The following is a 25,173-nucleotide window of genomic DNA, read 5'->3' as shown; positions in this document are numbered from 1 at the left end:
GGAGATCTGCGGCACACTTGGAATAAGTCGTGCTTTATGTCAAGTCTGTATTCAGTAATATTGTATTCAATAATTGAATAATCAAATGTAAAATAAGACTATAGTCTTTGCTGAATAAATTAAATATAATTAATGTAATACAATTTATCTGTGTTAAAGCTGTAAAAGTGATTTTCTCTTTCTCTTTTGTTGTTTGATTAACATTGGGTTAACGAACAACTGCGTTTGGTATATTAGGCTGATATAATTTAAGACAAATTAGGGATTTAACGCAGGCTTGCGCTTGATGTTTAAACTGACAGGACTTAAAAAAAACATGCAAATGATAAACTTTCACTCCATGATGGGTAAACTTTGCAATTAATCCACGAATCGCATGCGTTCCGAACCAAAACCGATCAACTAAGATCCCTATACGTGCATGACGTGCCTATACGGGCCCTATACGTGCATGACGTGCCTATAAGGCCCCTATACGTACATGACGTGCCTATACGGGCCCTATACGTGCATGACGTGCCTATACGGCCCCTATACGGGCATGACGTGCATATACGGGCCATATACGGGCATAAAGTGCCTATACGGGCCCTATACGGGGATGACGTGCCTATACGGGCCCTATACGGGGATGACGTGCCTATACGGACCCTATACGTGCATGACGTGCCTATACGGCCCCTATACGTGCATGACGTGCCTATACGGGCCCTATAAGTGCATGACGTGTCTATACGGCCCCTATACGTGCATGACGTGCCTATACGGGCCCTATACGGGCATGACGTGCCTATACGGGCCCTATACGGGCATGACGTGCCTATACGGGCCATATACGGGCATAAAGTGCCTATACGGGCCCTATACGGGGATGACGTGCCTATACGGGCCCTATGCGGGGATGACGTGCCTATACAGACCCTATACGTGCATGACGTGCCTATACGGGCCCTATACGGGCATGACGTGCCTATACGGGCCCTATACGGGCATAAAGTGCCTATACGGGCCCTATACGGGGATGACGTGCCTATACGGGCATGACGTGCCTATACAGTCCCTATACGGGCATGACGTGCCTATACGGGCCCTATACGGGCATAAAGTGCCTATACGGGCCCTATACGGGGATGACGTGCCTATACGGGCATGACGTGCCTATACAGTCCCTATACGTGCATGATGTGCCTATACGGGCATGACGTGCCTATACGGGCCCTATACGTGCATAAAGTGCCTATACGGGCATGACGTGCCTATACGGGCCCTATAAGTGCATGACGTGCCTATACGGGCCCTATACGGGCATGACGTGCCTATACGGGCCCTATACGGGCATGACGTGCCTATACGGGCCCTATACGTGCATGATGTGCCTATACGGGCCCTTCACGTTGCGAAAGGCACAAAAAATCTTAAACGACTCAGACCACCCACTTTATTATTTTGTATCCCCCTGGCTTCTGGCCGTAGGTTTAGGTTACCGATGTGTAGAAAGGCCAGGAATAGTAAGAGTTTTGTTCCTGTATCTATACGAGCTCTAAATACATAGGAAATCGGCCATTGATACGTCATGTATGCTCTCTTGTTGTTGTTGTTTTTTTTATTAAGTATTACGGGCAGCCAAGTAATCAATCAAGATTTCTTTCTGATATTTACCTTAAGTACATTTATTATTTTTATTCCTAATACTAGACCATTATTAAACGAGTGAAATATGTAAAATCAGATAATATAATAAAAATAATTTAATTTAAACATTTTTACTTATTAGTAACATATAATTATAGATATATTCCTATTATACACACTTATTTAAAAGTAAAAAAAATGTTTTATCAGATATTAGTTTAAGTTTTTCAATTAATATTTATATTTTATTTTAGCTTTATTTCAATAAACAGAAATGTTTTTTAATAGTTTTAGTTAACAATAATAACCCTGCTATTTCATCATCATACCAAGATATTTTCCTATTTCACACTTATGTAAAGCGAGTGAAATCTGCATGATCAGATCATTATTAACATTTAATGTACATTTAATACAGCATTTCTCTGGATACTTTCTCAAAGAGGTTGTATTTTGTATGCAAGACCAAATATGTGCAATTGACCTTTGTTCATTTGTGTGAATGTTTCTCATTTTTAATAATCATGTGCCGCTTCACGCATGCTCTTGATGTGAATAGGCCTGGATTATAATCAGCAGAGCGCTCATAAGCGGGTGCAGATCACAGTAAGTCACTCGACGGATAGATCACGGACACGAGCGAGCGTGAAATGAGCTCCTCACCCGGCTCTCTCTGGTACTATAGAGTCTCTCTGAGAAGCGGGATTGAGCGTCCTACCAGAGAGAGAGAGGAAAAGGACATTTAGGCAAAGCAAACACACAAAATCACATCGCTCCCTCTAGGGCTGTAACGCTACACAAGGATCACTGATCGGTACGTGCCCCAGTCATAGCCTCTTTCACGTATACAGTCTTTACTGGTAAATTTCCATCAAGGGTGTGTTCACACTTTGTCGGTTCGCTTGGTACAGACCAAAAAAAACGAAACACATTTAGTCCTGCTCTGCTTAGCGTTCACACTGCCATTTTAACACCGAACCCAAAGGCACAGGGATATGTTCACAACCTGATTGGTTGGCTTTTATTATGTATATTTCAGGACAGAACTTATCGAACATCCAGAACAATGCTGTGTGTCGAGCTAAAAGTGCTCGTTGTGTGTGCGTAGCCTATATATGATGGTATTTTGACCAGACAAAACCAAACATTTGACTATTTATGCCACAATACCATGGTTACAGTTAAGTTTACTACATTAAATCCATGGTGAATGTTGTTGATTTGTGGAGTGAAAAGCGTTCACTATGGGGCACAATGTCTGCTTCTCTCAGCGATGTTTTTAAAGTCCTCCTGTGGTTAAAATCCAGCTTTTAATGTTGTTTATGTGTCTATGTGGTGTTTTTAATACGCTTTAAGACAAACCATGTGTAAATTCATAAGTCGACAGCATTGCTGAGTATTTCCTCCTTAAAACTGTTGTCTCAAAAACACGCTTTGAAATCGCTGGTGTTTCTGACGTCACAAACTACCTTGTAACCAATCAGATCAACGTGTGATCGTTAACGAGTGGATCTCTGAGCTGAGTGAGGGAGTGGAGGCGGGGCTCATTTGCATATTCATAGAACCATGCATACTAAATGAGGCAAGGGTGTCGAGTTACATTCAAGATATTTTAATGCATGAAGGCATTTTTTCAAGGAAATTTTTTTTAAATATGTAATTTTGGTGATCAAAGATGAGTTTTAAGGGATAAAATGATTGACTACACAGTGAATTCAAACGCTTTCTCACTGAGTGTGCTCGAGATCGGCCAGCAAATAAACCTGTTCTGAAATCTAAAACAACACTGTATTTGTTCAGGACACACACGTACCGGACCGAAAGTATGTGTAGCGTTTCACGCCTAAATCCCTCTGATGATCCAGAAACACACATGCATGATGACATGCAGCAGAAGCGCAGTGATGAGAGTGTGAGAGAGTCGTACCTGAGCGCCCATGTGATATGGAGGCTGCTCTCCGTTCATTGGAGGAACTCCTAGGAAGCAGTCAGCTGACCCTGACAGCGAGAACGACCCTGAGCCTGGAAAAACAAAAGGCGAGACACTCAGTCATAAGCCATAAGCGGCCTAAAGTAGGGATGGGCATTTTTCTAAAATATTGAATTCGAAAATTCGTGCTCAAAAAAATCGAATATTCTAATATTTAAATAATGTTCAACGAGAAGGACGTTATTTTTTAAGTTTACGGGGTTTTTTAACGTTTTTGTCACCATTTATGAACAAGCTTATGGTTAGGCAATACACACAACACGCTTACGATACATCTTAGGTTTTTCTTTTAGTTAAAAACAATATGTGTAGGCCTAAACAAAATATATAGAACAAAAGTATTTAAGCTCAAGCAGCGAGAACTGCTAATTAGCAGCTAATAAAGCAGATTACGACAGTTATCGTACAGAACGCAGACTCGAATACGTGAAGATTAGGCGACGTACGACTGCGCGCGACTTTACAGTTCCCGTCGGATTTCATCCTCTGAATTTAAGCTTAATAAAGCCTGAACCTCGTTGTATTATTTTTCGTCGTACAACTCATTGTTGATGCGAATAGCAAACAACTGTTACTGCACGCACCGCAACTGATGCTGGTTGAAATAAAATGCTGCGTGGAGTCAACCAATCAAAATGAGGCATGAACTCGACCAATCAGCATGTTCAGCGCACAAGTCCCGCCCCTAAAAGTTCCTGAACTTTGAAAAAGTGCTAACTCGCGAGCGGGGACTTTCGGAGGGGGAAATATTTAGACCCTGATTCCTGATTCCCAGCCCAGAGTCCCTCGTTCCTGGGGAAAGTTCCTGCGGTGGAAACGCGGCTATACATGAAAAACCTAATCGTTACAACAGCTACTGCAACTAATCGATGCTGATGAGTTTCATTATGGATTAACGAGGTCTCGCCAGCAGTGTTAAGTGCATTTATATGGAAAAAATAAACATTTACATACATTTTACTGTTAGTTTTATATACACACACACACACACACACTAGGGCTGGGACGATACACCCATCTCCCGATTTGATTTTATCACGATACTTGTGTGCAGATTCGATATGCATTGCAATTAGTATTTTTATTTTTTTAACACTAGACCATCGGGAAAAGTTAAATCATACACTTATAAAGACTGTACATGAGTATAAGATGAGTCATATTTACAAAAACAGATCATCACATCTTTCTGACTTTTACTTCATACAGTAGTACATTCTCTTTAATAAATTATTCAATAAATACATTTTTTAACAGTCACTTGTGACCAATGTAATTGATGAATGCATTATTTTAAGCACCGAGTTTCTATCAAAAGCTGATTTTGATCGCTACCGTAGACATCAGTGTTCATATTTGAACTTTAAACTTTTATCCAAGTACTTCTATGATCATTTGAACTATTGCATCACAGAAATAATGATACTCTGCGGTTGAAAAGACTGTTTGTGAAGCGGTTTCATGACGACTCTCTGGGTGAGCGCCAACACAGATTCTAATGTTGAGATATGATTTTATCAAAGGTTTATCAAATAGACAGACGAAATGGAAGAAGATCGTGTGTGTTTGAATCGAGATCACAATCTATTAAAGATTAATTGTGCAGCTCTTTGGTCTTATCTCTCTGCATATGAGCAGCGCGAGGGCTTTTCAACACTCATAGATAACGACATTTCAAAAGTGGCTAACTCGTCAATTACAAACGAGTCAACCTCACTTGTAAGCAAGGACAAAAATAAAGCCATTTCATTTGAATTCATATCGATTCTGGGACAAAAAAAAAACTTTTAAAATCGTAAATTGTGGTAGTTAGGTTATCGATATTTTCTCCCAGCCCTAACACACACACACACACACACACACACACACACACACACACACACACACACATATATATAGAACAACTGTTTCCAACATTGATGATAACTGAGTATCAAATGATTTCTGAAGGATCATGTGACGCTGAAGACTGGAGTAATGATGCAGAAAATTCAGCTTTGATCACAGGAATAAATTACACTTTACTATATATTCACATAGAAAACAGCTGTTTTAAATTGTAATAATATTTCACAATATTTCTGTTTTTATTGTATTTTTGATTAAATAAATGCAGGCTTGACAAGCATAAGATGAGTTTTTCTTTCAAAAACATTAAAAATAGTAATGTTTCCAAACTTTTGACCGGTACTGTATATACATATTACATATATAGGCAAATGTTACTGTTTATTGTATTGCATATATTGTCCAGGCAAATTTTAAATCCCTAGAAACTAGTGTGAAAACACTCCGACATGAACTAACCACCAGTGGAGTTTGGAGTGTGTGTATATATATATATATAACCAGTCACATGTTGCACGGGTATATTTGTGGCAATAGCCAACAATACATTGTAAGGGTCAAAATGATAGATTTTTCTTTTATGCCAAAAATCATGAAGATATTAGGTACAGATCATGTTCCATGAAGATATTTTGTAAATTTCCTACTTTAAATATATAAAACATTAATTTTTGAGAGTGAATGCAGCACAATCGCCAACATGAACAACTTTAAAGGAGATTTTCTCAATGTTTTGATTTTTTTGCACCCTCAGATTCCAGATTTTCAATAGTTGTATCTCAAATAAATATTGTCCTATCCTAACAAACCACACATCAATGCAAAGCTTATTTATTCAGCTTTCAGATTATGTGTAAATCCAAATGTCAAAAAAATGACCCATGTTTTGTGGTCCAGGGTCACACACTGGAGTGTATATATATATTATACACACACATGTATAGGTAAATGTTAGTGTTTATTAATATGTATTGCATATATTGTCCAACTAACCAGTGGAGTTTGGGGTGTGTGGTGATTCCTCGCTCTGTGTCGCTCCTAAAGCCGTCTTCATGGCGTACAGATTGGCCTCTTCCTGGAACTTCCCAATGTTCTTCTTATAGCGAATCCTCTTGTTGCCAAACCAGTTGGACACCTGTCACGATTTCAGAGCTAAAATGAAACCGATCCCCCTCTGATGACGAGACGCCCCCGTCGTGCAGCGAGAGCCAAGCGCTCCTCAAACACTGGAGGAGACCCAGCTGTTAATCAGAGCGGCTCTTACCTGAGACACGGTGATGCTGCACTGCTTGGCCAGCTCTTCTTTGGCTTCCTCGCTCGGGTACGGGTTCGAGAGGTGCGAGTAGAAGTACTCGTTCAGCACCTCCGTGGCCTGCTTACTAAAATTACGCCGCTTGCGTCTGACAAAGCAAGAAGATTTCACAGTCAGATATTTGTCTCATCTAAATGCAGAAAACAAAACGCGATCCTGATTCATTAGTGCGCTAATGCAGAGATTAAAGCATATTAACAAAATATGTTCTGCTGTTTCTGTCAGTTTGATGGTTTAATGTCTGAAAATGAAGAAATTAAGACAGTCATAAATAATAGTATTGTAATTTTACAGTTGTTATATATATATATTTTTTAATAATCCAATTTTTATTTTAGTAATAATTCTTATTTTATTTTTATACTTACATTTAGTTATAATTATTTTTAAATGGCTATATTCATTTTGTGATTTAATTTTTTTTTAAATCACAATTGCAATTTATTTAAAAATGTTTTACAAAGTAATAAATATTCGTTTTCAAATATTTTATGGTAAAAAAAATTTAAATATTTTTATTAAGTTGTAAGTTGTAAGGTAAAATAAAATTATTATTATATTATTTTTCTTAAATAATCCTTTATTTTAGCAAGATTTCTTATTTTGTTTTTATTGAGCAATTGTTATATTTAAATTGAGTAAAAATAATAATAATAATTATTATTATTATTATTATTATATAGCTATATTGATATATAATTCCAAAATGTTGGCCAAACTCTGCAGCCCTACAAACAAACACAGCAACCTTTTTTTTATCACAATCGCACAATTTCTATTAAAAATAAATAAATAAATTGTTAAAATGATAAATATTTGTTTTTAAATATTGTTTATTAAAATATTTGTATTTTATTAATAAATATTAGCACTGTAATTTTTATATTTACATTTAGTTATTATAATTATTAAATAGCTATAGTCATTTTGTGATTTAATTTTTAAATCACAATCACAATTTATTTAAAAATGTTTTACAAAATAATAAATATTCGTTTTTAAATATTTTATAGTAAAACATTTTAGATATTTTTATTAAGTTGTAAGGTAAAATACAATTATTTATATTTATTTTTCTTAAATAATATTATTTTGTTTTTATTGAGCAATTGTTATATTTACATTTAGTAAAAATATATTATTATTATTATTATCTAACTATATTGATATATAATTCCAAAATGTTGGCCAAAGTCTGCAGCCCTACAAACAAACACAGCAACCTTTTATTTTTAAATCACAATTGCAATTTCTATTAAAAATACATAAATAAATTGTTAAAATGATAAATATTCATTTTTAAATATTTGTATTAAAATATTTGTATTTTATTAATAAATATTAGCACTGTAATGTTTCTGTAGTTAGGTAAAATAAAATTATCATTACATTAGTTGTCTTAAATAATCTTTTTTATTTTAGCAATATTTCTTGTGTTTTTATTTCATTTTTATATTTACATTCAGTAATAATAATAATAATTTTTTTTTTAATATATATATATATGGCAGTGCCGATCGCACCTGGCGTCCAGGAAGCGCGAGCGCAGGATCATGACGGCTTCGCAGGTGCTCTGCTTGAGCTGCGTCTGGATGGAGCTGAACTTGCGGTGGATGATGTTCACCATGCGCTCGATCTCGCGCGGAGACACGGGCCGGGTGCGAGACTGCTCCCTCAGCAGGTTCATCACATGGGTCGTGAACTCACTGCAGGCCTGTAGACAGCAATGACATTACAAACCAGCTCCTTTCTGTGTCAAAGTGCATCAGACGTCCATTTCCTGTCCTCACTGAAAGGAGAACGCTGTGCAAACTGACACAACACAACAAATCATGTTGAATTTTAAGCTCAAGCTCAATAGATGCAACAGTCGGGGTTCCAGAAGTAAAAGTCCCATTCATTTTCTTCATAGGAAAATTCATAAACAATAAACTTATTTTTTAACAATAAAAAATACGTTTATTTTTTAACAATTTAACAATAAAACAATAAACTATTAGAGACAGACCTACTGTGAGCTAGCTGTTAGTCGATGTGCTTTTGTTGAAGCCATCAACTCGCATTATTATAATTTATTTTTTTTAAATTGATGAAAAACTACATTCCCCAAGATTCCACAGTGAAATCTCCACCAATCAGAGAGTCGAAACAAGCAAATAGCCCCGCCCACTTCCATGAAGCACTGCAAATGTCTCTCAAACTGCTTGAATATTTTTTCTAAAAATCAACAGGTTTCATATTTCTCCATCGTTTTTAAATCAGTTACATCACTCGCAATGCTTCATGGGATTGTAGTTCTTTCCCGCGTTAAAGCCGTTAAGTTCGCCGTCTTTATCTTTTTCTCTGATTTTTAAATACTTTTTGCTAACTCTTTAACCAAAGACTTGTTTAAAATCCCTATGGGAAAAAACCTGAATGGAAAAATACTTCCGGAACCAAGGCATTTACAGCTTTGCGAAGCAGGATGTTGGACCAATGAGATGTCCCTGAGGGCGTGGCTACCCGCCACAACGGCAGCGATATGTACCTGCTCGTATTTTTCCAGCTCTGTGTGGTAAATGTTCCGAATTTGGCTCAACTTGCTTTTATAGTCGGAGTGCTCCAATGAGCTGTCAGGTGACATCCCGCCAGAGCTGGTCGCCGCGGAAACCGCAGCGGCGGCTCCGCCCCCTTTTTCTGGACCGGCCACACCTTCGGCCAGAAGCATGTTGTCCAATCGCACGAGCTGTGGGTCTGGAGGCTCCTCCTCCTGAGCATTTCTCATGGAAAGACCTGAGAGAAGAAATTCATACATTAAGATTCAACATATTATATTTACCAGATGCTTAATAGCAAAACTCTAGCATTCCCGCAGGTTTCACACCAAAAGCGTGCGCAACACTGATCTATATAAGTGAACCAAATTTACTTGTTTTCCGTGGCTTATTGCACTTTAAGAAGCAAATACATACAAAATGATGTCAAAAAGTCTGTCTTGGTGAGTATTTATGTAAATACAGTCAGTTTTGGAAGGTAAATAGTTAACAGTGTAACAGTATATTGGATCCGTGCATAAGCTCTTAAAGTGACAGTAGCCTAATAAACCGGCTGCCGTCTGTCATGTTAATCAAAGAACAAAAGACAAAGAGAAAATCACTCGCTGCTCTTGACTGAATAACTTTTATTTGTGAGCATTAATCTGCAATTAATTTTTTACAATGAAGACTATCCGGTGTTATTTTACATTTGATTACATTAATTTCTGTAATATTTCTTACCTAAATACAACTGTTAGACCCACCTGATAAACTTAAAGCAGTGTTTATTTAATTAGTCTCTGTATTTATTTGTGCTATCGTTTCTTCTTTTATTACTGACTGTTTGCTTATCTTTTTCTTGAGTAAATTTAGTTCAACGATTCAAATAAAGCCTCCCTGTGCTGTGTGTAAGATATTGGAACTAAATTACCCAAATTATAAAAAATGTATGAGATAATAACAAATTATCTGTATGGTGATATATGTGGCAGTTTTCCCAGTGCTATTGAAAATAGAATTGAATATTGATATTTTTCAAGTTATTCTTGATTGACATCACTAATGCACAATATGCAGATCAATAAAACACATTAATAATATATATATAATTCAAAGATATAACTTGACTTAACAATGACACTATTTTCTCTTAGAGACGCTGTACGTATGTTTAGCCGAAAGGAACTGTTTGCATTCTTGAATCCTTTTCCTGTTATCTCTGTAAAGCTGCTTTGAAATGATCTGTACTGTATGAAGCACAATAGAAATAAAGGTGACTTGACTAGACTTAATGCCAAACCAGCTGCTCTAGCTATTTATATGCCAAAACTATACTTTGGGTAATTAAAATTTAAAACCGAGATTAAATAAGATATTAAAAATCTTTTCAAGGATGTCAGATACTGTTAAGGCAGTCGAGATAAATGCAAGATAAATCTGAATTAATTTCCATTACACTCTAATCATTAGTATAATCACGAGGTTAAGTGCTTCAGTCAAGGACAAAGCATTAAGCAGGATGAGTCATTTTGACAGTACGTGTGTCATCCATGCTTGAACATTGCAGCCACCTTTAAGTACAGCTTTATTATATTACACAGACCCTAACTGGAAGAGTTTTTATTTATATACTTTACAATGTGAAGGTCAGTGTTTCAAGAAAGCCCTGTGCAATAAACAGTGCGCGGCAGGACTGTATGATTGATGACACACAGCATGCAACGCCATGGGAGCGTGCCAGACCACGGAAATTAAACGACTCCATTAGGCAAAAAGCCATTTAATTACTAACCATCGCAGTAAACATTTCAGTCCTCTTATGGGATTCCCTAAACTTAGTCTTCATACAAACCAAAGACATTACGCAAACATTACTGCAAATAGCAAATAGAAGGGTTTGTGTTGATATACCGGAGGGAGTAAAGATTATTTGCTTTTGATTATTTATTTTGCTTTATGAGTTTCTCAAAGAAGCCGTTGCACTGCTATTCTTACACGTGCAAAAAAAGTGGTGTCACTTACAAACAACAGGGTTTGAGATTATAACGCTTGTATTGAGCCGATACTACTGGTTTTTAAGAACTGCAAACCAGTAACCATTTGTTATTGGTATGCTTAAAGTGCTATATTAACATTTCTAATGCATGCAAATAATTGGATATAACATGCAAATAATATGGTTAGACACTGTTTTGGTATGAAATTGTTATTATTTGAGAGCAACGTTTGATTTATTTATTTTTAGAAGCTGCAAACCTGGTCAAACCCATTATCATTATGCTATTATTGTGTAAATAGTGCAATTCTAACATTCAAATAATTGAGAATTGCATGCAAACGATGGAGTGTGAGAATATATTTACATACTAGAATTAACATAAGTTATTATTTAAGGAAAACTTTGTATTTTTATGAGGTATACACTGTCTGGCTTTGTTCTTGCATAACATGGCGCCTGTGCTGAATCCCCTGCCAACTTTTAAACTAATTATAAAGTTTCAGTTATGGTATTTACCACTTTCAACACAAAATGCATGCACATTACTCACCAGTTTTCTCTTTAATTTCGCACAGGACGCTGAATAAAGCCGGTTTCATCCGATGACAGTTTAAAGCGTGTTTTCTGTCACAAAACAACAAACAAAAGTCAGTTAGCTAACATTAGCATGCTACAATTTTGACTCGTATTATATATAAAAAGTTGAAATCGTGTTGCTACCAAAATATTTCACAACCCCAGCTTTACTCAATTGAAGTATTTTTAATGCATTATTATAACGTTACTCCTTAAATACTCCGATTCTCCTGGCACATTAGCATTTCATCTTAGCTTCAGGCAGTGATTTGTGCTTTTGTGAATAAAAATAAAGTTACTTTAGTAATAAAGATACATATAAGTGATTAGACTTAAGCACATCTAACCGGGAATCATTATTTAGTGACATATATATCGCAAAACTGAAGATAAAGAGTTTGTTTTAAGTCAAGAAAAACGTAAACAATAGCGGCTAAGCTCGCGAACTTCAGCACACATGATTATATTTTTTTTAAAACTTTTTTATACATTAGCCCTTCTTAAATATCAAATTAAAGTGTGTTTGTGTAACTTAACGCGTGTAATGTCATTACAATTTTTATAAATTATAGATCACTATCTGTTTTAGCACACCCTTGTCTCACGCGGTCGTTAGCGCAATGCTAAACTTTTAAGTTTTTAAAAAAAAAATAATTTTTAAATAACTCACTTTGCTTGAGCTTCGTCTAAACTTTGGTCGGTGATCGTCATGATCTGTTGCAGTATGTCTCCAATGTCTCGGCGGTTGTCGTGTCCGTTTTCGCTGCCTTCGAGGCCCGCGGGGTCTCCATCGGGGCGGTGTTGAGAGGGCGGGTGCACCGGGTTAAGAGGATGCATTCCCGGGTGGACGCTCAACCCGAGACCGCGGCTTGCGCTGGGCCCGTTGCCTGTGATGGGCTGCTGCGGCTGCAACATCCTGAGCAGAACATTAATCTACAAGCGTGTGTGTGACTGTGAGTGAGAGTGTGTCCATGCATCACCACACTGGAGTCCCCTAGCGATTGACAGGCAAAAAACGTGGCCTTGCATGGAAATAGACATCATGCAAAAGCAGAAGTCAATATATAAGCACATTTTGAGTCATATTGCATGGGTCAAATACAGAATACACAGAGAGGTTAAAGTAAATAAACCTCATCCAGTAAAGTCCAATCAACATGCATCTCTGCTCCCAGAAAATGTAAATGCACAACCATGATAAAGTTCATCTGAGGTCTTTGTGAATGAATGTTCAGTTCACATTTCATCCAAAAATCAAAAGGAAAAAAATAATTGCAAAGGAAACGTAAATAATAAAAAAATAATACGGATCTAAATAATTATGGCCTGGTTTCACAGACAGGGCTTAGCCAGAACTAGGCCTTAGTTGAACTAAGACTTTTAAGTAGCTTTTATAAACATGCCTTTAAAAAACATTACTGGTGTGACAAAACAATGACACTGATGATATGATATGATATGATATGATATGTCAGTGCAAGTTGCTTTGGGTTAAGACAGCTCAAACATGCATTTTAGTCTGAGACTAGATAGTGTCAAGCCTCGCCTGTGAAACCAGGCAAAAAATTATTTTATTACACTAATAATGATATGAATGAGAATGAGAATCGAGTGGCTATAATGGAAATTAAATAAGTAAAAAAAAAAAAAAAAAAACAGAGAGAGAGAGAAGAACAATTTCTTGGGGAAGAAATGTTTAAATAAAATACAATTATTTAATAAAAATTAATTAAAATATGATTTATTTCAATTGATTGTATGGTGAAATGTGACCTCTGAACTTGTTCTTGCCTGTTTTCATGAGATTCACCCTTGCTCTACTCGTGAAATACGATATTCTTGCATGCATCAGGTTATGGCCTGGAGGCTTTAGGTCTGAGATGCGTGATTAACATGGGGGAGAAACAGGACTTGTTTCTCTGTGCTAAATGAAGTGCGAATATCTTCGTTTAACTGCTAGATACTGAATTAGTTTTCTCATGTCTTATGCCACCAACTTCTCTTTTTGTTGTAGTCAACAGGAAATCTGCAAAACCACAGACTGTTAAACAAACAGGCAGCCGGTTTCAACATGCAAGTCTTTCAGAGCTGTTGAGCGTCATTAATATTATTATAATAAAAAAAGCACAGCATTCAAACTAAAGTTTGTTTAGCAGAGTGTATCATCAGTGCATTTCTATACTCGAAGCTACTCCGCTTGTGCAAATGAAAGGGGCCAGATAAATAGGGGTGGATCAGGGCCATAAGAGAGGAACAGGAAGAGACAAGCAGACTGTGAGACAGTGAAGTTGTTGAGGCATCGTGTCAGTTATTAGCTCTTTTTAGATTCGTTTGTGAGAGACGCTCTTAAGTTTGGCTGAGATATGTGGGAGTTATTGCATGTTCGTACACGGAGGTGAGATGCATGTGGGCTTTACTTGACATTCCGCTCAGAGGACCTCATTTTAACTCTTCTAAGGTTGAGAAGGTAAGCAGGCCGTAAAAATGTCACCCAACAACATCTAGCCGACTGAAATAAGGACAGATATTGTTGTTATTGAAAACATTTAATCTAGTTATCATATTTCATGCTTTAAAAAGTGGCTTTAGATAGTATGTATGACGCCAACGTACAGTATGGCTCGTATGTCTTGTACAATATATGGAAATTAGGAGTGTGCATTTTTATAGGTTCTCATATATCTTCTTCTATGGAGAGCTCTGCAGACGTTATGATGGATTTCTCTGAGGTCAAAGTTGAAACCTCAGCGGACGACAAGGATTTGGAAGCTCTTCTCATTCTGGAAGAAGGGGACGAACCTTCGGATGTGATAAACAGCGGAGAGAGAGGAAGGAGCGTCCTGAGAGTTCGGACGACTGATGAAAACACAGAGGGAAGCTCACATGATCACAACAATGTCCAAGTAGGGAAAAGTGAGAGTGAAGCAGTAGAAATGAACGAGGAGAGTCTAGAGCATCAGGTGGACGATCACATGGGCTGTGAGAATGATACAGAAAATGAGGAGGGATTGTCAAGTGGGACGACTGAACAAAACAAAATGCCAGAAGAAAAAACAGATGCTCAAGCTGAAGTAAAGCTGCGGCCCAAACACAGACTGAGCCTTCCTGATGCAAAGCCAATGGTAAAGTTGTATAATAATAATAATGTGTATAAATGCATTTAGAAGATGCCATGGCTCGACAAATGCCGTTTCTTTCCTGTGCTGACGTGTTTGGGGCGGGACTGCTGAAGGGCTCGTCTCTTCTAGTTTTTAGGCTGTGAAATATGCTACCAGATAATGCTAATTCATTAGACTTTTTAGCATATATATTAGTATAAACACTGTTCAAAAGTTTGGGGTCGGTAAGATTTCTTTAATGTTTTTTCAAAGTCTCTCCTGCGCACCGTGGCTGTATTTATTTGATACAGTAAAAATGTTAAAATATTTTTGCAATGTAAACCAGCTGTTTTCTATGTGAATATATAGTCAAGTGTAATTTATTCCTGTGATCAAAGCTGAATTTTCAGCATTTAATGTCATCATTATACTGCGTATGCAATCCATTGGACTTTCGTAATCTGACAATCTTATATTATTATTACATTATTATTATTATTATGAAAAAAGCTAATAATAATCATTTTAAATATATTTTTTTTACCAGGCCCATATATATTTCATTTTTCATTTTCATTATTAATAATAAAGTTTTTCATATTATTATTATTAAAAAGTTAATCATTTTTTATAGTATTATTATTATGAAAAAACTAATAATAATAAAAAACATGTATATTTCATTTTTAAAATTATTATTGTTAAAGTTTTTATTATTATTATTATTATTTTAAACCAGCCCCACATATATTTAATTTTTTTAATTATTATAATTAAATTATTTTATATTGTTATTATTATTATTATAGTGTTGAATAAAGTTAATAATAATTTTAAAAACTGTACATATATATATTTATTCAAATAAATATCAAATATTATTATTATTATTATGAAAAAAGTCACCCATAAATGTATAATATATATAATATTAATATATATAATATTGCTTTGCTAAGCAGTCTGAAACTAAGCCATATCTATAATCTTGTGGATGTTTAGATGTTCTATGATCTGTTGTCCGTGTGCTCAGGTTCACAGGTTATCTCCAGATTTCCCTGACGCTCTGTGTGAGCTGTTGTTCGCGTTACAGGAGGGCCGACGGCTCAACGACCAGCGCTGTTCGTTCCGCCTGGAACACCGTAGAAGATGCTACTCCGAGCCCAGCACTCCCCGCCACAGTCAGAGAGGTGAAGACACACACATTTCAGCATAATAACACACCAACTCCGAGCCCACAGCCAGAGAGGTGAAGACACACACATTTCAGCATAATAACACACCAACTCCGAGCCCACAGCCAGAGAGGTGAAGACACACACATTTCAGCATATTAACACACCACAGGGCTTCAGCAGGGCTCTCATGACCAGTGTTGGGGGTAACTCATTTCAAGTAACTTGATTTACGTAATCAGATTACTTTTTCAAGTAACTAGTAAAGTAACGCATTACTTTTTCAATTTACAACAAAATATCTAAGTTACTCTTTCAAATAAGTAACGCTAGTTACTTTCTCACATTTATTGACTGACAGCTCTCCTGTCCCCATGCTGAGAGAGATAAAGTGTTGTGTGTAAACATGATGGTTGTTTTAGCTCTAGACTAAATGTGAACATGCATTTACTCATCTCACTTGCACAAAAACACAAAATGAATAAAAACAGAAGGGAGAAAAAAAAGGGAGAAGACAAGACAGGTTTTAATAATGAGACATGAAACGTGGGGTTAATTCTAAGGGAGCGAAGGAGAAACAAGCGATAAGAAACAGGGTTAACTTTCCTTGCTATGCGAAAAGGGCCAATGTATTTCTGGGAAAGCTTCTTGGATTCGACCCGGAGGGGCAGGTTCTTAGTGGCTAACCAAACTTTTCGGCCTGTAAGTTAGCCTGGTTTTGGTATCTCTGGGAGGTCCGAAGGAGGGTACGCCTGGCCTTCCTCCAGGTCCGGCTACAGTGCAAGACAAAGTGCTTGCACCTCTTCTTTGGGGAATAATGGGGGGTATCCGAACTGGCATTCAAAGGGGGATAATCTAGTAGCCGAGGAATGGAGGGTGTTGTGGGCATATTCAGCCCAAATGATATAGGTGGCCCAAGACGTGGGATTACTGGCCGCCATACACTGCAAGGTGGTCTCCAGATCCTGATTAATCCGTTCCGTCTTGCCATTAGACTCTGGATGGAACCCAGACGATAGTCTGGCTTAGTGTTATCAAAAGTACAAACTTTGGTACAAAGTCGGTACTGAAATGTTAGAAATGTGACGCTTTGAGCGCTATTGAGCCTCATAAACACCTCTGATTGGCCATTGTGTTCTGGGATTGGCCAAAATGATCAACGCACGGGAGTGTTTGAGAGCACATGGAAGTGTTTGAAAGTGTTTTGAATGCAGGAGCATTTGAAAGCACAAGCAGGCGTTTATCAGTGCCAGTGGACCGGTCCTGCTTTCAAACGCTCCCGTGTGTATCTGTGTAAGCGCTCGCTGAAGAGCATCATTGATGTATATTTACAACATGTTTTTGAAGCGCTGATCATTGTAGACAATCACAGACATATTTGATTAGCGCGTGAGTAAAATGGCCATTCCGAGGTGTTTACGATTCTGCTCTACAGCGCTCAAAGCATCATATTTTTTAAATTTCAGTATCGACTTGGTACTGAAATCGGTACTTTTGACAACACTAGGATGGCTGTGGCCCCAATAAGCCTGCAGAAGGCCTCCCAGAAGCAGGACGAGAATTGGGGACCTCGGTCGGGGACAATGTCCAGGGGATTTCCAAATATCCAGAAGACATTGTTCATGAGGAGCTCAGCGGTCTCTTTGGCCGAAGGCAGCTTGGTCAGGGGAATAAACAGGGCAGCCTTAGAGAACCGGTCTACAACCACCAGGATGACTGTGTTGCCCTGGGACAGAGGGAGTCCCGTAACAAAGTCCAGAGAAAGGTGCGACCATGGCCTGCGGGGAACAGGTAAGGGATGGAGCAGTCCCTGGTGTCGCTGACTTGTAGACTTTCCCTGGTTGCACACGGGGCAGGCCTCCACATAGACCTGAACGTACTTCTTCATGGACGGCCACCAAAACTGCCGCTGGAGGAAGTCCAGTGTGTGGGCACTACCTGGATGGCACATCAAGGGCGACTCATGACCCCACTGCAAGACCCAGGCCCGGGCAGAAAGGCAACATACAGGCGTCCGGCAGGACCACCGCCTGGATCAGGCTCATGGGGCAAGGGCCCCTCGTACCACTCTTTCTAGTTCCCACTGAAGAAGCGTGACGACTCTAGACCTCGGAATAATCGATGCCAAGGGCTTCTCTCGTGTTTCGGGAGAGTAGGCTTGAGACAGGGCATCCGGCTTGACATTCTTGGTGTCAGGTCTGTAAGAACAGGGACCATCGCGCTTGCCACGGATTGAACCGCTTCGCCTGCTGGAGATATTCCAGGTTCTTGTGGTCCGTGAGAACCTGGAAAGGATGCTGAGCCCCTCAAGCCAATGGTGCCACTCCTCCAAGGCAAGTTTTACCGCAAGCAACTCTCGATCCTCCACGTGGTAGTTGTGCTCGGCATCAGACAGGCGGCGAGACATGAAGGCACAAGGGTGTAATTTTCCATCCTCACCCCTCTGTGACAGGATGGCCCCCACCCCCACCTCTGAGGCGTCCACCTCCACCACAAAAGATCTTTCTGGGTCAGGGATCAAAAGAATAGGAGCGGAAGTGAAGCAGTGCTTGAGATTCCTCCTCCCTTGGTAAGCACCATCAAGGGGGCCACAACAAGGCTGAAATTCTTAATGAACCTCCTATAGAAGTTCGCAAAGCCAATGAAACGTTGAACCTCCTTAACTGTGGCAGGTGTGGGCCAGTTGTGGACTGCCTTGACCTTCTTAGGGTCCATCTCCAGGTGTCTAGGAGTGACGATGAACCCAAGAAACTGAGTCTGGGAAAAATGAAATTCACACTTATCGGGTTTTACGTAGAGATGATTGTCAAGGAGTCTCTGGAGAACTCTGTTAACATGCCCCTCAAGCTCCTTCAGTGACCTTGAGAAGATGAGGATTTCCTCCAGGTATATGGAGACGAATAGATTGAGCAGGTCCCGGAGAACGTCAATACAAAGCCTAAGACCCCCGTCTTTCTTCTCTACAAAAAAGAAGCCCACCCCAACCAAGCGAGGTAGAGGTGTGGATGATACCGGATACCAAGGACTCCCTAATGAAGGTATCCATAGCTGAGCGCTCAGGGGAAGATTAGGAGAAGATCCGACCCCTGGGAGGGCAGGAACCAGGGAGTAGATCAATGGCACATTCGTGAGTGCGGTGAGGTGGAAAGGAGGTAGCCCGGGACTTGCTGAACACTGCTTTGAACCGATGGTAAACACTAGGGAGTCGGGACAGGTCAACAGACTCTTGAAACTCAGAACTAGGGGCGGAGGGACTCTGTAGCAGGCAGGTGAGTTGGCAAGTGGATCCCCAGCTCAGAATGGTGCCAGCCGGCCAGTCGATCTGGGGATAATGTCTGCGCAGCCAAGGGTGACCCAGGATAATAGGATACCCGGGGGGGAGTCATAGCCAAGGTTAGATCCAGGAAGTTGCCTGCGGCGCTGGAATCGATCATAGCCTAGACCTGGTGCTGGTGGCCCTCCCAGGACAGAGTGGCAGGAACAGCTAGGACAGCTTTAGTGGCAGGAACTCCTCCTGTAGCTGGGCAGGGACAGGCGTTTCCCGAAAGCTTGGGGCAAGTAGAGCAGAAGTGGCCGGAAGCACCGTAGTAGAGGCACTGACGCTCCTTCATGATAATATTCTGATTGTTCCAAACCAATCTGACTTCTGACCTGTAATGCTGCCTGAATCATAATCACACACTGTTCGTTCATTGGCCAAGAGGAGAACTGAGCGACTGAGTCTGGGGTTCTCCCAAGGTTTCTTTCTCCAATCTGCCTGATGGAGTTTTGGTTCCTCGCCACTGTCGCCTTTTTCCACCTTTGTTGCCATTGGCTTGGCTTGCTTAGTTGGGGACATTAAATTTAACATTTAATTTAAAGGTGCTCTATGCGATGTTGGTTGAAGTCTCTTTGTCAAACAAAACGGAGGCTAGCTCGACCCTCCCTCCTCCTCATCCCGTCCCCTCCCCCTCCCTTCCGTGCTTCCTGAAACAGTCATGAACCATTTAGAAAAACCAAACTGGATTTACCCACCTGTCCAGCAAAATCAGAGCCACCTGAATGTCGGATTGGAAGCCCTTCTGCCGGCGGAGTTCTCGCCACCTTTTGAATGCTTTAACGATTTAAATTCGGGACTTTGTGCGTTCCTTCTCCTTTTCCCTCTTCTTTGTTATTTGTTCATTGGAACGTTGTCTCTTTGGTCATGTGTCGGCCATATCAAAATTCTCAAGAATATTAATTTTTAACGTTAGTCGTTGTCGTTGTCTAGGACATCTCTCCTAGGGTTGCAAAGGGGCTGAATATTTCTGGTAAATTTCCAGAAACTTTCTAAAAATTCCTGAAAATTGCCAAATAATCCTGAAAAGTTTCCAAAAGTTTCCAAATAATCCTGAAAAGTTTCAAAAAATTCTGGAAACTTTGCAACCCTAATCTCTCCTCTAGCTAACTTCCCTCTTCATGCTTCTCTCTCCTCCACCCCCTTCCACCCCCCAACCCCCAAATCATTCTTGTCGGTTATTGGCTGGAACACTGTTTGTTATGCTTCGTGGCCAAGGCTGGGCCAGTTTGTTTTTGTTGCCGTTTGTGGAGCCTGTCTACAGAGACCGCTTTTTTTTTTACAGTGTGTTCAGGGGACAGGCAGCTAGTGGATAGTGAGGAGATATTTGCTGTATGTGACAAAAAGTGACATCGCTTAGAGCACCTTTGATATTCAACAATACTATTGATCTGCCTGCATTGACACTATTATACAAGAACTGAACTGAGCTGAACGATGACATCACCGTTAACTTCAGAGCGGCTATATATATATATATATATATATATATATATATAAATGAACTAAATTAATAACTTTTAAAAAAAAAAACATCACTGAACTTATTTAAGCTGGACTGTGACGCTATTTTCTTCTGGAAACAAACTTTTTTGCATTATTTTCCTGTTATCTCTGTAAAGCTGCTTTGAAACAATCTGTACTGTAAAAAGTGCTATATAAATAAATGTGACTTGACGTTTCCTCTTGTTGGGAGAAAGCCTGGAACGGCCCAACTGCATGTCCTCCGGGGAATCCTGAAGCTGTTCAAAAGCCTGGAAAGCTCTGGACGAAGGAACACAAGTTGGAGAAACAGACCTACCCAGAGGAACTTGGGACTGAGACACCTGGCGGCGAGCCGATCTCCGCTCCCTTAGACGTTTGTCCAGGCGGATGGCCATTGCTATGAGGGACTCGAGATCCTCAGCTGGTTCCCAGGTGGCTTACTCATCTTGAAGGGGCTCAGACAACCCTCCCTGAAAACAAGCTTCCCGATCACTGACAGGATGATCAAACACTCGCTTGAACTTGATGTCGCGTAGGAACCACAACAGACCTCCTGGGACTGCCACAGGAGAGAGCCTTGTCTGACAGAAAGGTAATAATATAAGCAATCTTGGAACGGCACGTAGGAAAACTTGAGGGTTGGAGCTCGAAGGTTAGGGAGCACTGGGTGAGGAATCCCTGGCAGGATCTCCAGCGAAGGGCTTGGGAGGTGCCACTCGGGGCTTTGCCACTGGAGAAGGACTGTCGCCACTCGGGAGTGATACAGAGAACGGTGAAGGACCGGGGAGGCGTTCAAAGAGCGAGCAGATGGAACTCATCATTTGAGCCAGGTGTTGAGAATGAGGCCATCAGCTCTTCTTGTCGGCTGAGAACAGCTTCATGGCGCTGGAAAGATGTTGAGTGATCACAGCCAACAGGTCCTCAGAACCGCGTGTCTCCGGGTCCATGGGTGACTCGGTTTTTCTGTCACGAGCCGGGCTCGAACTTGGGTCTCTGGTGTGGTGAGTTGAGAGATCTACCACTTAGCCACAGTGGTGCTAATGTTGGACCCAAACAAAACACATTACCGCCTCATCAAGCGTAGCATCAGTTCTGGCAGGTCACGTCAGTCAAGCTCGCATCAGTGACTCTCAGCTGAGCCACGTCTACCTATAGGAATATGACGCCTATCACTGTATACATATATAAGCTCCTTCAGTATTATCAGCGGCTATCGCGTTTCTCAGGAGCGAATTACCCTCCTCCCTCCCCAGCTCCACCTGTCTCAGTCAGGGTTTGGCATTCTGATTCCCCTTTGAATCAGAATAAATTCTCGGTTATGTTGTACTTCTTGAATTAATGATATCTGCATACATTCATGCTGGTTCTGTTCTGTTTACCCTAAGGGGGGTTATTGCTACTCTTATCCATGCTAGGCTAGTTCTTGCCCAGAACAGAACCATACCGCCAATCCAAACTGTATGCTAATCGTATTTGACGATAGTGGTCCTGACAGAATTACATCTTGTGAAAAGGGGCATATAATGTCACCTTTAAAAGTAACTTTCTCTCTCTCCACACAGTGATGTTCTCCTCCATGACGTCCCTGCAGAAGGAGGAGTTCTTCGACCTGCTGGCGACCTCTCAGGGCCGTCGCCTGGACGAGCAGCGAGCCGAGCTCCTGAACGCCCCCCCGCCCGTCCTGAGCAAAGCCAAACTGAGGAAGAGCAGCTGCAAGGTCACAGAGGTCCCCCGAAAGCTTCCCACGCAAACTCCCAAAGAGGACTTATACAACATGATCGTCAACACACAAGTGAGTGCTTCCGAGACGTCCGAGTTACAAACACTGGAAGATACACATACAGTTCACTTAACACAAGGGTTCTCAAACTTGTTGATGCCAAAAATGTGATTTGTTTATATTCATATATATATATATATATATATATATATATATATTTGAAGAGTTCAGATGCAAAAGCCTCTAAGTGCCATCAGAAATTTTCTTCTAGATTGATCATTTTTATCAAGCTCGTATATTTAAGTTCAGTAATTTCACTTAAATGTCAATGAAAATTACCTATTAATTGTCATTTAAGTGAAATTACTGAACTTAAATATATGAGATTGATGATCATTCTAAAAGAATATTTCAGATGGCACTTAGAGGCTTTTGCATCTGAACTCTTCATATATATATATATATACGTCTTTTTATACATGAATATATACAAATCATATTTTTGGCATCAACAAGTTTGAGAACCCCTATGTTATATATATATATATAATTATTTTTAATTATTATTATTTTTTATATTATAATTATGGTGATGAAAAATGTAATTATTGAATTAATTATAAAAAAAACTGTTAATAATAATATTATATATATATTATATCAAAGTTTTTCATAATTTAAATATTATTATTATTATTATTATTATTGAAAAGTTAATAATAATCTTGTGAATATTGTTTTCAGGCCCAGGGCCGTCTGGAGGAGCAGCGCAGTGCAGCTCCAGGACCGATGGACGATGAAGATTTCTTCTCTCTGTTGCTGAAGGTCCAGGGAGGACGGATGGATGAACAGAGAACAGAGTTCAAACCCGCTCATTAATACATGAAGCTTTACTGGGCCTGTTAGTGTGTGTGAGTTCATGATGCCGGACTCTTTCCGGTCCACATATGAATAACTATAAAAATCAGACTACCAATATAAGAATACTTGCACTACTTTTCAACATTGCGCTTGAATTCATTCAGCTTAATAAGATTGATATTTCTGCTTTAAATGTTCAGGGTCGTTTGAAGGATTTTCACCTCTTTCTGTTATGTACATGCTACGGTACTGAAATGAAAATAAATGTTTTAAGTATTAATTATAATGTTTACTGTTTTTATATAACAAATGTGAATTTAAGAGCAACCTTAAACAATTTGTTTTAGTGAGAATTTCCACAGTGCAGCTTCCCTGATTGAGCCACTAGGAGGCGACAGAGACTGATCCTGTTCATCTCACTAGAGAAGGATCTAGTGTAGCCAGTCAGTGTATAATATATACTGGAATATACTATATATAAAAATTATATATGAGTGTGATCTGTAGAATGAACAGGTTTAAGATGACTTATACTGCATTCATACTAAACCAAAGCAATATCATTCTGACGTGAATCTGCAATAAAGCAGCCGCTTCAAAAGTCAAAATATTTTATTAAATGTACTTCAAAGGCCAAAATAATAAATGTACATTCTTAAAATATATTTTGGACTAAAGGTACTTATGTAAATATATATTAGCATCAGTATTTTGGGGGAATTTTTATTTTTATTTGTATATTTTGACATTTTTTGGTATCAAAAAATCGGCATGTGGGCCTTTTCACTGAGGAATATTAGGTTTTATTTTAGTGTATGATCAGTAATGGTTTTTACTTATAGGTGGGGCTATAAAGTATTTGGATGCTTAATTCAATTCAGTTCAACTGAATTTTATACTTCACTATTTGTGAGTTTGACCAGCACGAGGAAAGGTCAGGCCTCTTATGTTCATGTTGTAATTACTGTAATTTCGTGATAACAACACGTGAAAGCTGTTCACTTCCTGGAAATAAAGGCCTGTGTTTTTCTATTGCAACTCCATCAACACATCAATCCTCAGGTCAGGTGGTACAAGTGAACTCTCAGAAAGTTCCCGTAATTACGAGTTCTACGAAGATGTGAACAATTTTTTACAAGTTGGAATCTCGTAATTATGGTAATAATGGTAATGAGTTCAAACTCCAGGTTGTGAAGGTCACATGATGTTCAGACTCACAGAGGTTTCCTGCGCTACTCGTCAAGTGTTCTCGCTAATCACACACTATACTGGAACAGTGCTAATTGGCGTTTGCTAATGCATGGTTTTACAAGAGCTTCAGGTTTATGAACATTACGTGAATTACAACATCATGAGGCAGAAAATATTTGCATGCAAAAACATGAACACAGGTTCTGAAGTGCAATGCTCTACTTCGAGTGAGTTTGGCCAGAAACATGCAGCATTTTCACACAGATTTAATATATTGTGAAAATGGCAGTTTATGAGAGTATTTTTCATCGAAACGCTGAACATGTTTATAAATATGAGGTTCCATTTGTGCCAAAATTATGTCGACATGCTGTCTGTCTATGCTGTGTGTCGTCTTCCATGTCTATGTGTCTATTAACTGTCTATGTCTATGTGATTGCCCACATGACTCAAC

At 39.2% G+C, this 25,173-nt stretch overlaps 2 protein-coding genes across 5 annotated transcripts in view; one reads left to right on the top strand and one right to left on the bottom strand.

Annotated features, from left to right (window-relative positions):
• pbx2 (pre-B-cell leukemia homeobox 2) overlaps nucleotides 1–12,863 on the bottom strand; it is a 15,643-nt gene extending 2,780 nt beyond the window's left edge. The window contains exons 1-8 of one of the 2 annotated variants that reach the window (XM_084088220.1): nucleotides 12,544–12,863; nucleotides 11,848–11,921; nucleotides 9,310–9,554; nucleotides 8,306–8,496; nucleotides 6,735–6,870; nucleotides 6,464–6,605; nucleotides 3,560–3,654; nucleotides 2,296–2,346 (exon numbers count right to left, since the gene is read on the bottom strand). In XM_084088220.1, the coding sequence (XP_083944346.1) occupies nucleotides 2,296–2,346; nucleotides 3,560–3,654; nucleotides 6,464–6,605; nucleotides 6,735–6,870; nucleotides 8,306–8,496; nucleotides 9,310–9,554; nucleotides 11,848–11,921; nucleotides 12,544–12,788 (1,179 nt within the window). In that variant the 5' untranslated portion in view covers nucleotides 12,789–12,863. The remainder of the gene's footprint in view (nucleotides 1–2,295; nucleotides 2,347–3,559; nucleotides 3,655–6,463; nucleotides 6,606–6,734; nucleotides 6,871–8,305; nucleotides 8,497–9,309; nucleotides 9,555–11,847; nucleotides 11,922–12,543) is intronic. The other variant, XM_084088221.1, reaches the window with a different exon arrangement.
• Nucleotides 12,864–13,728: 865 nt separating this feature from the next.
• Nucleotides 13,729–23,808, top strand: gpsm3 (G protein signaling modulator 3). 3 transcript variants are annotated; one of them, XM_084088949.1, is made up of 5 exons: nucleotides 13,729–14,340; nucleotides 14,570–14,995; nucleotides 16,005–16,161; nucleotides 22,510–22,739; nucleotides 23,412–23,808. In XM_084088949.1, the coding sequence occupies exons 1-5, from the start codon at nucleotides 14,278–14,280 to the stop codon at nucleotides 23,544–23,546; spliced, it is 1,011 nt and encodes a 336-aa protein (XP_083945075.1). In that variant the 5' UTR covers nucleotides 13,729–14,277; the 3' UTR covers nucleotides 23,547–23,808. The 3 variants fall into 3 exon arrangements, with proteins under 3 accessions (XP_083945075.1, XP_083945076.1, XP_083945077.1); XM_084088950.1 differs by having other exon boundaries at nucleotides 13,917–14,340; nucleotides 14,544–14,995; XM_084088951.1 differs by having other exon boundaries at nucleotides 14,005–14,340; nucleotides 14,580–14,995.
• The last annotated feature ends 1,365 nt before the right edge of the window (nucleotides 23,809–25,173 follow it).

The sequence above is a fragment of the Abramis brama genome (assembly GCF_963993115.1).
Source record: "Abramis brama genome assembly, chromosome: 17".
Lineage (NCBI taxonomy): Eukaryota > Metazoa > Chordata > Actinopteri > Cypriniformes > Leuciscidae > Abramis > Abramis brama.
Note: the sequence above shows the minus strand (reverse complement) of the source record. Positions and strands in the feature narration are given on the sequence as shown.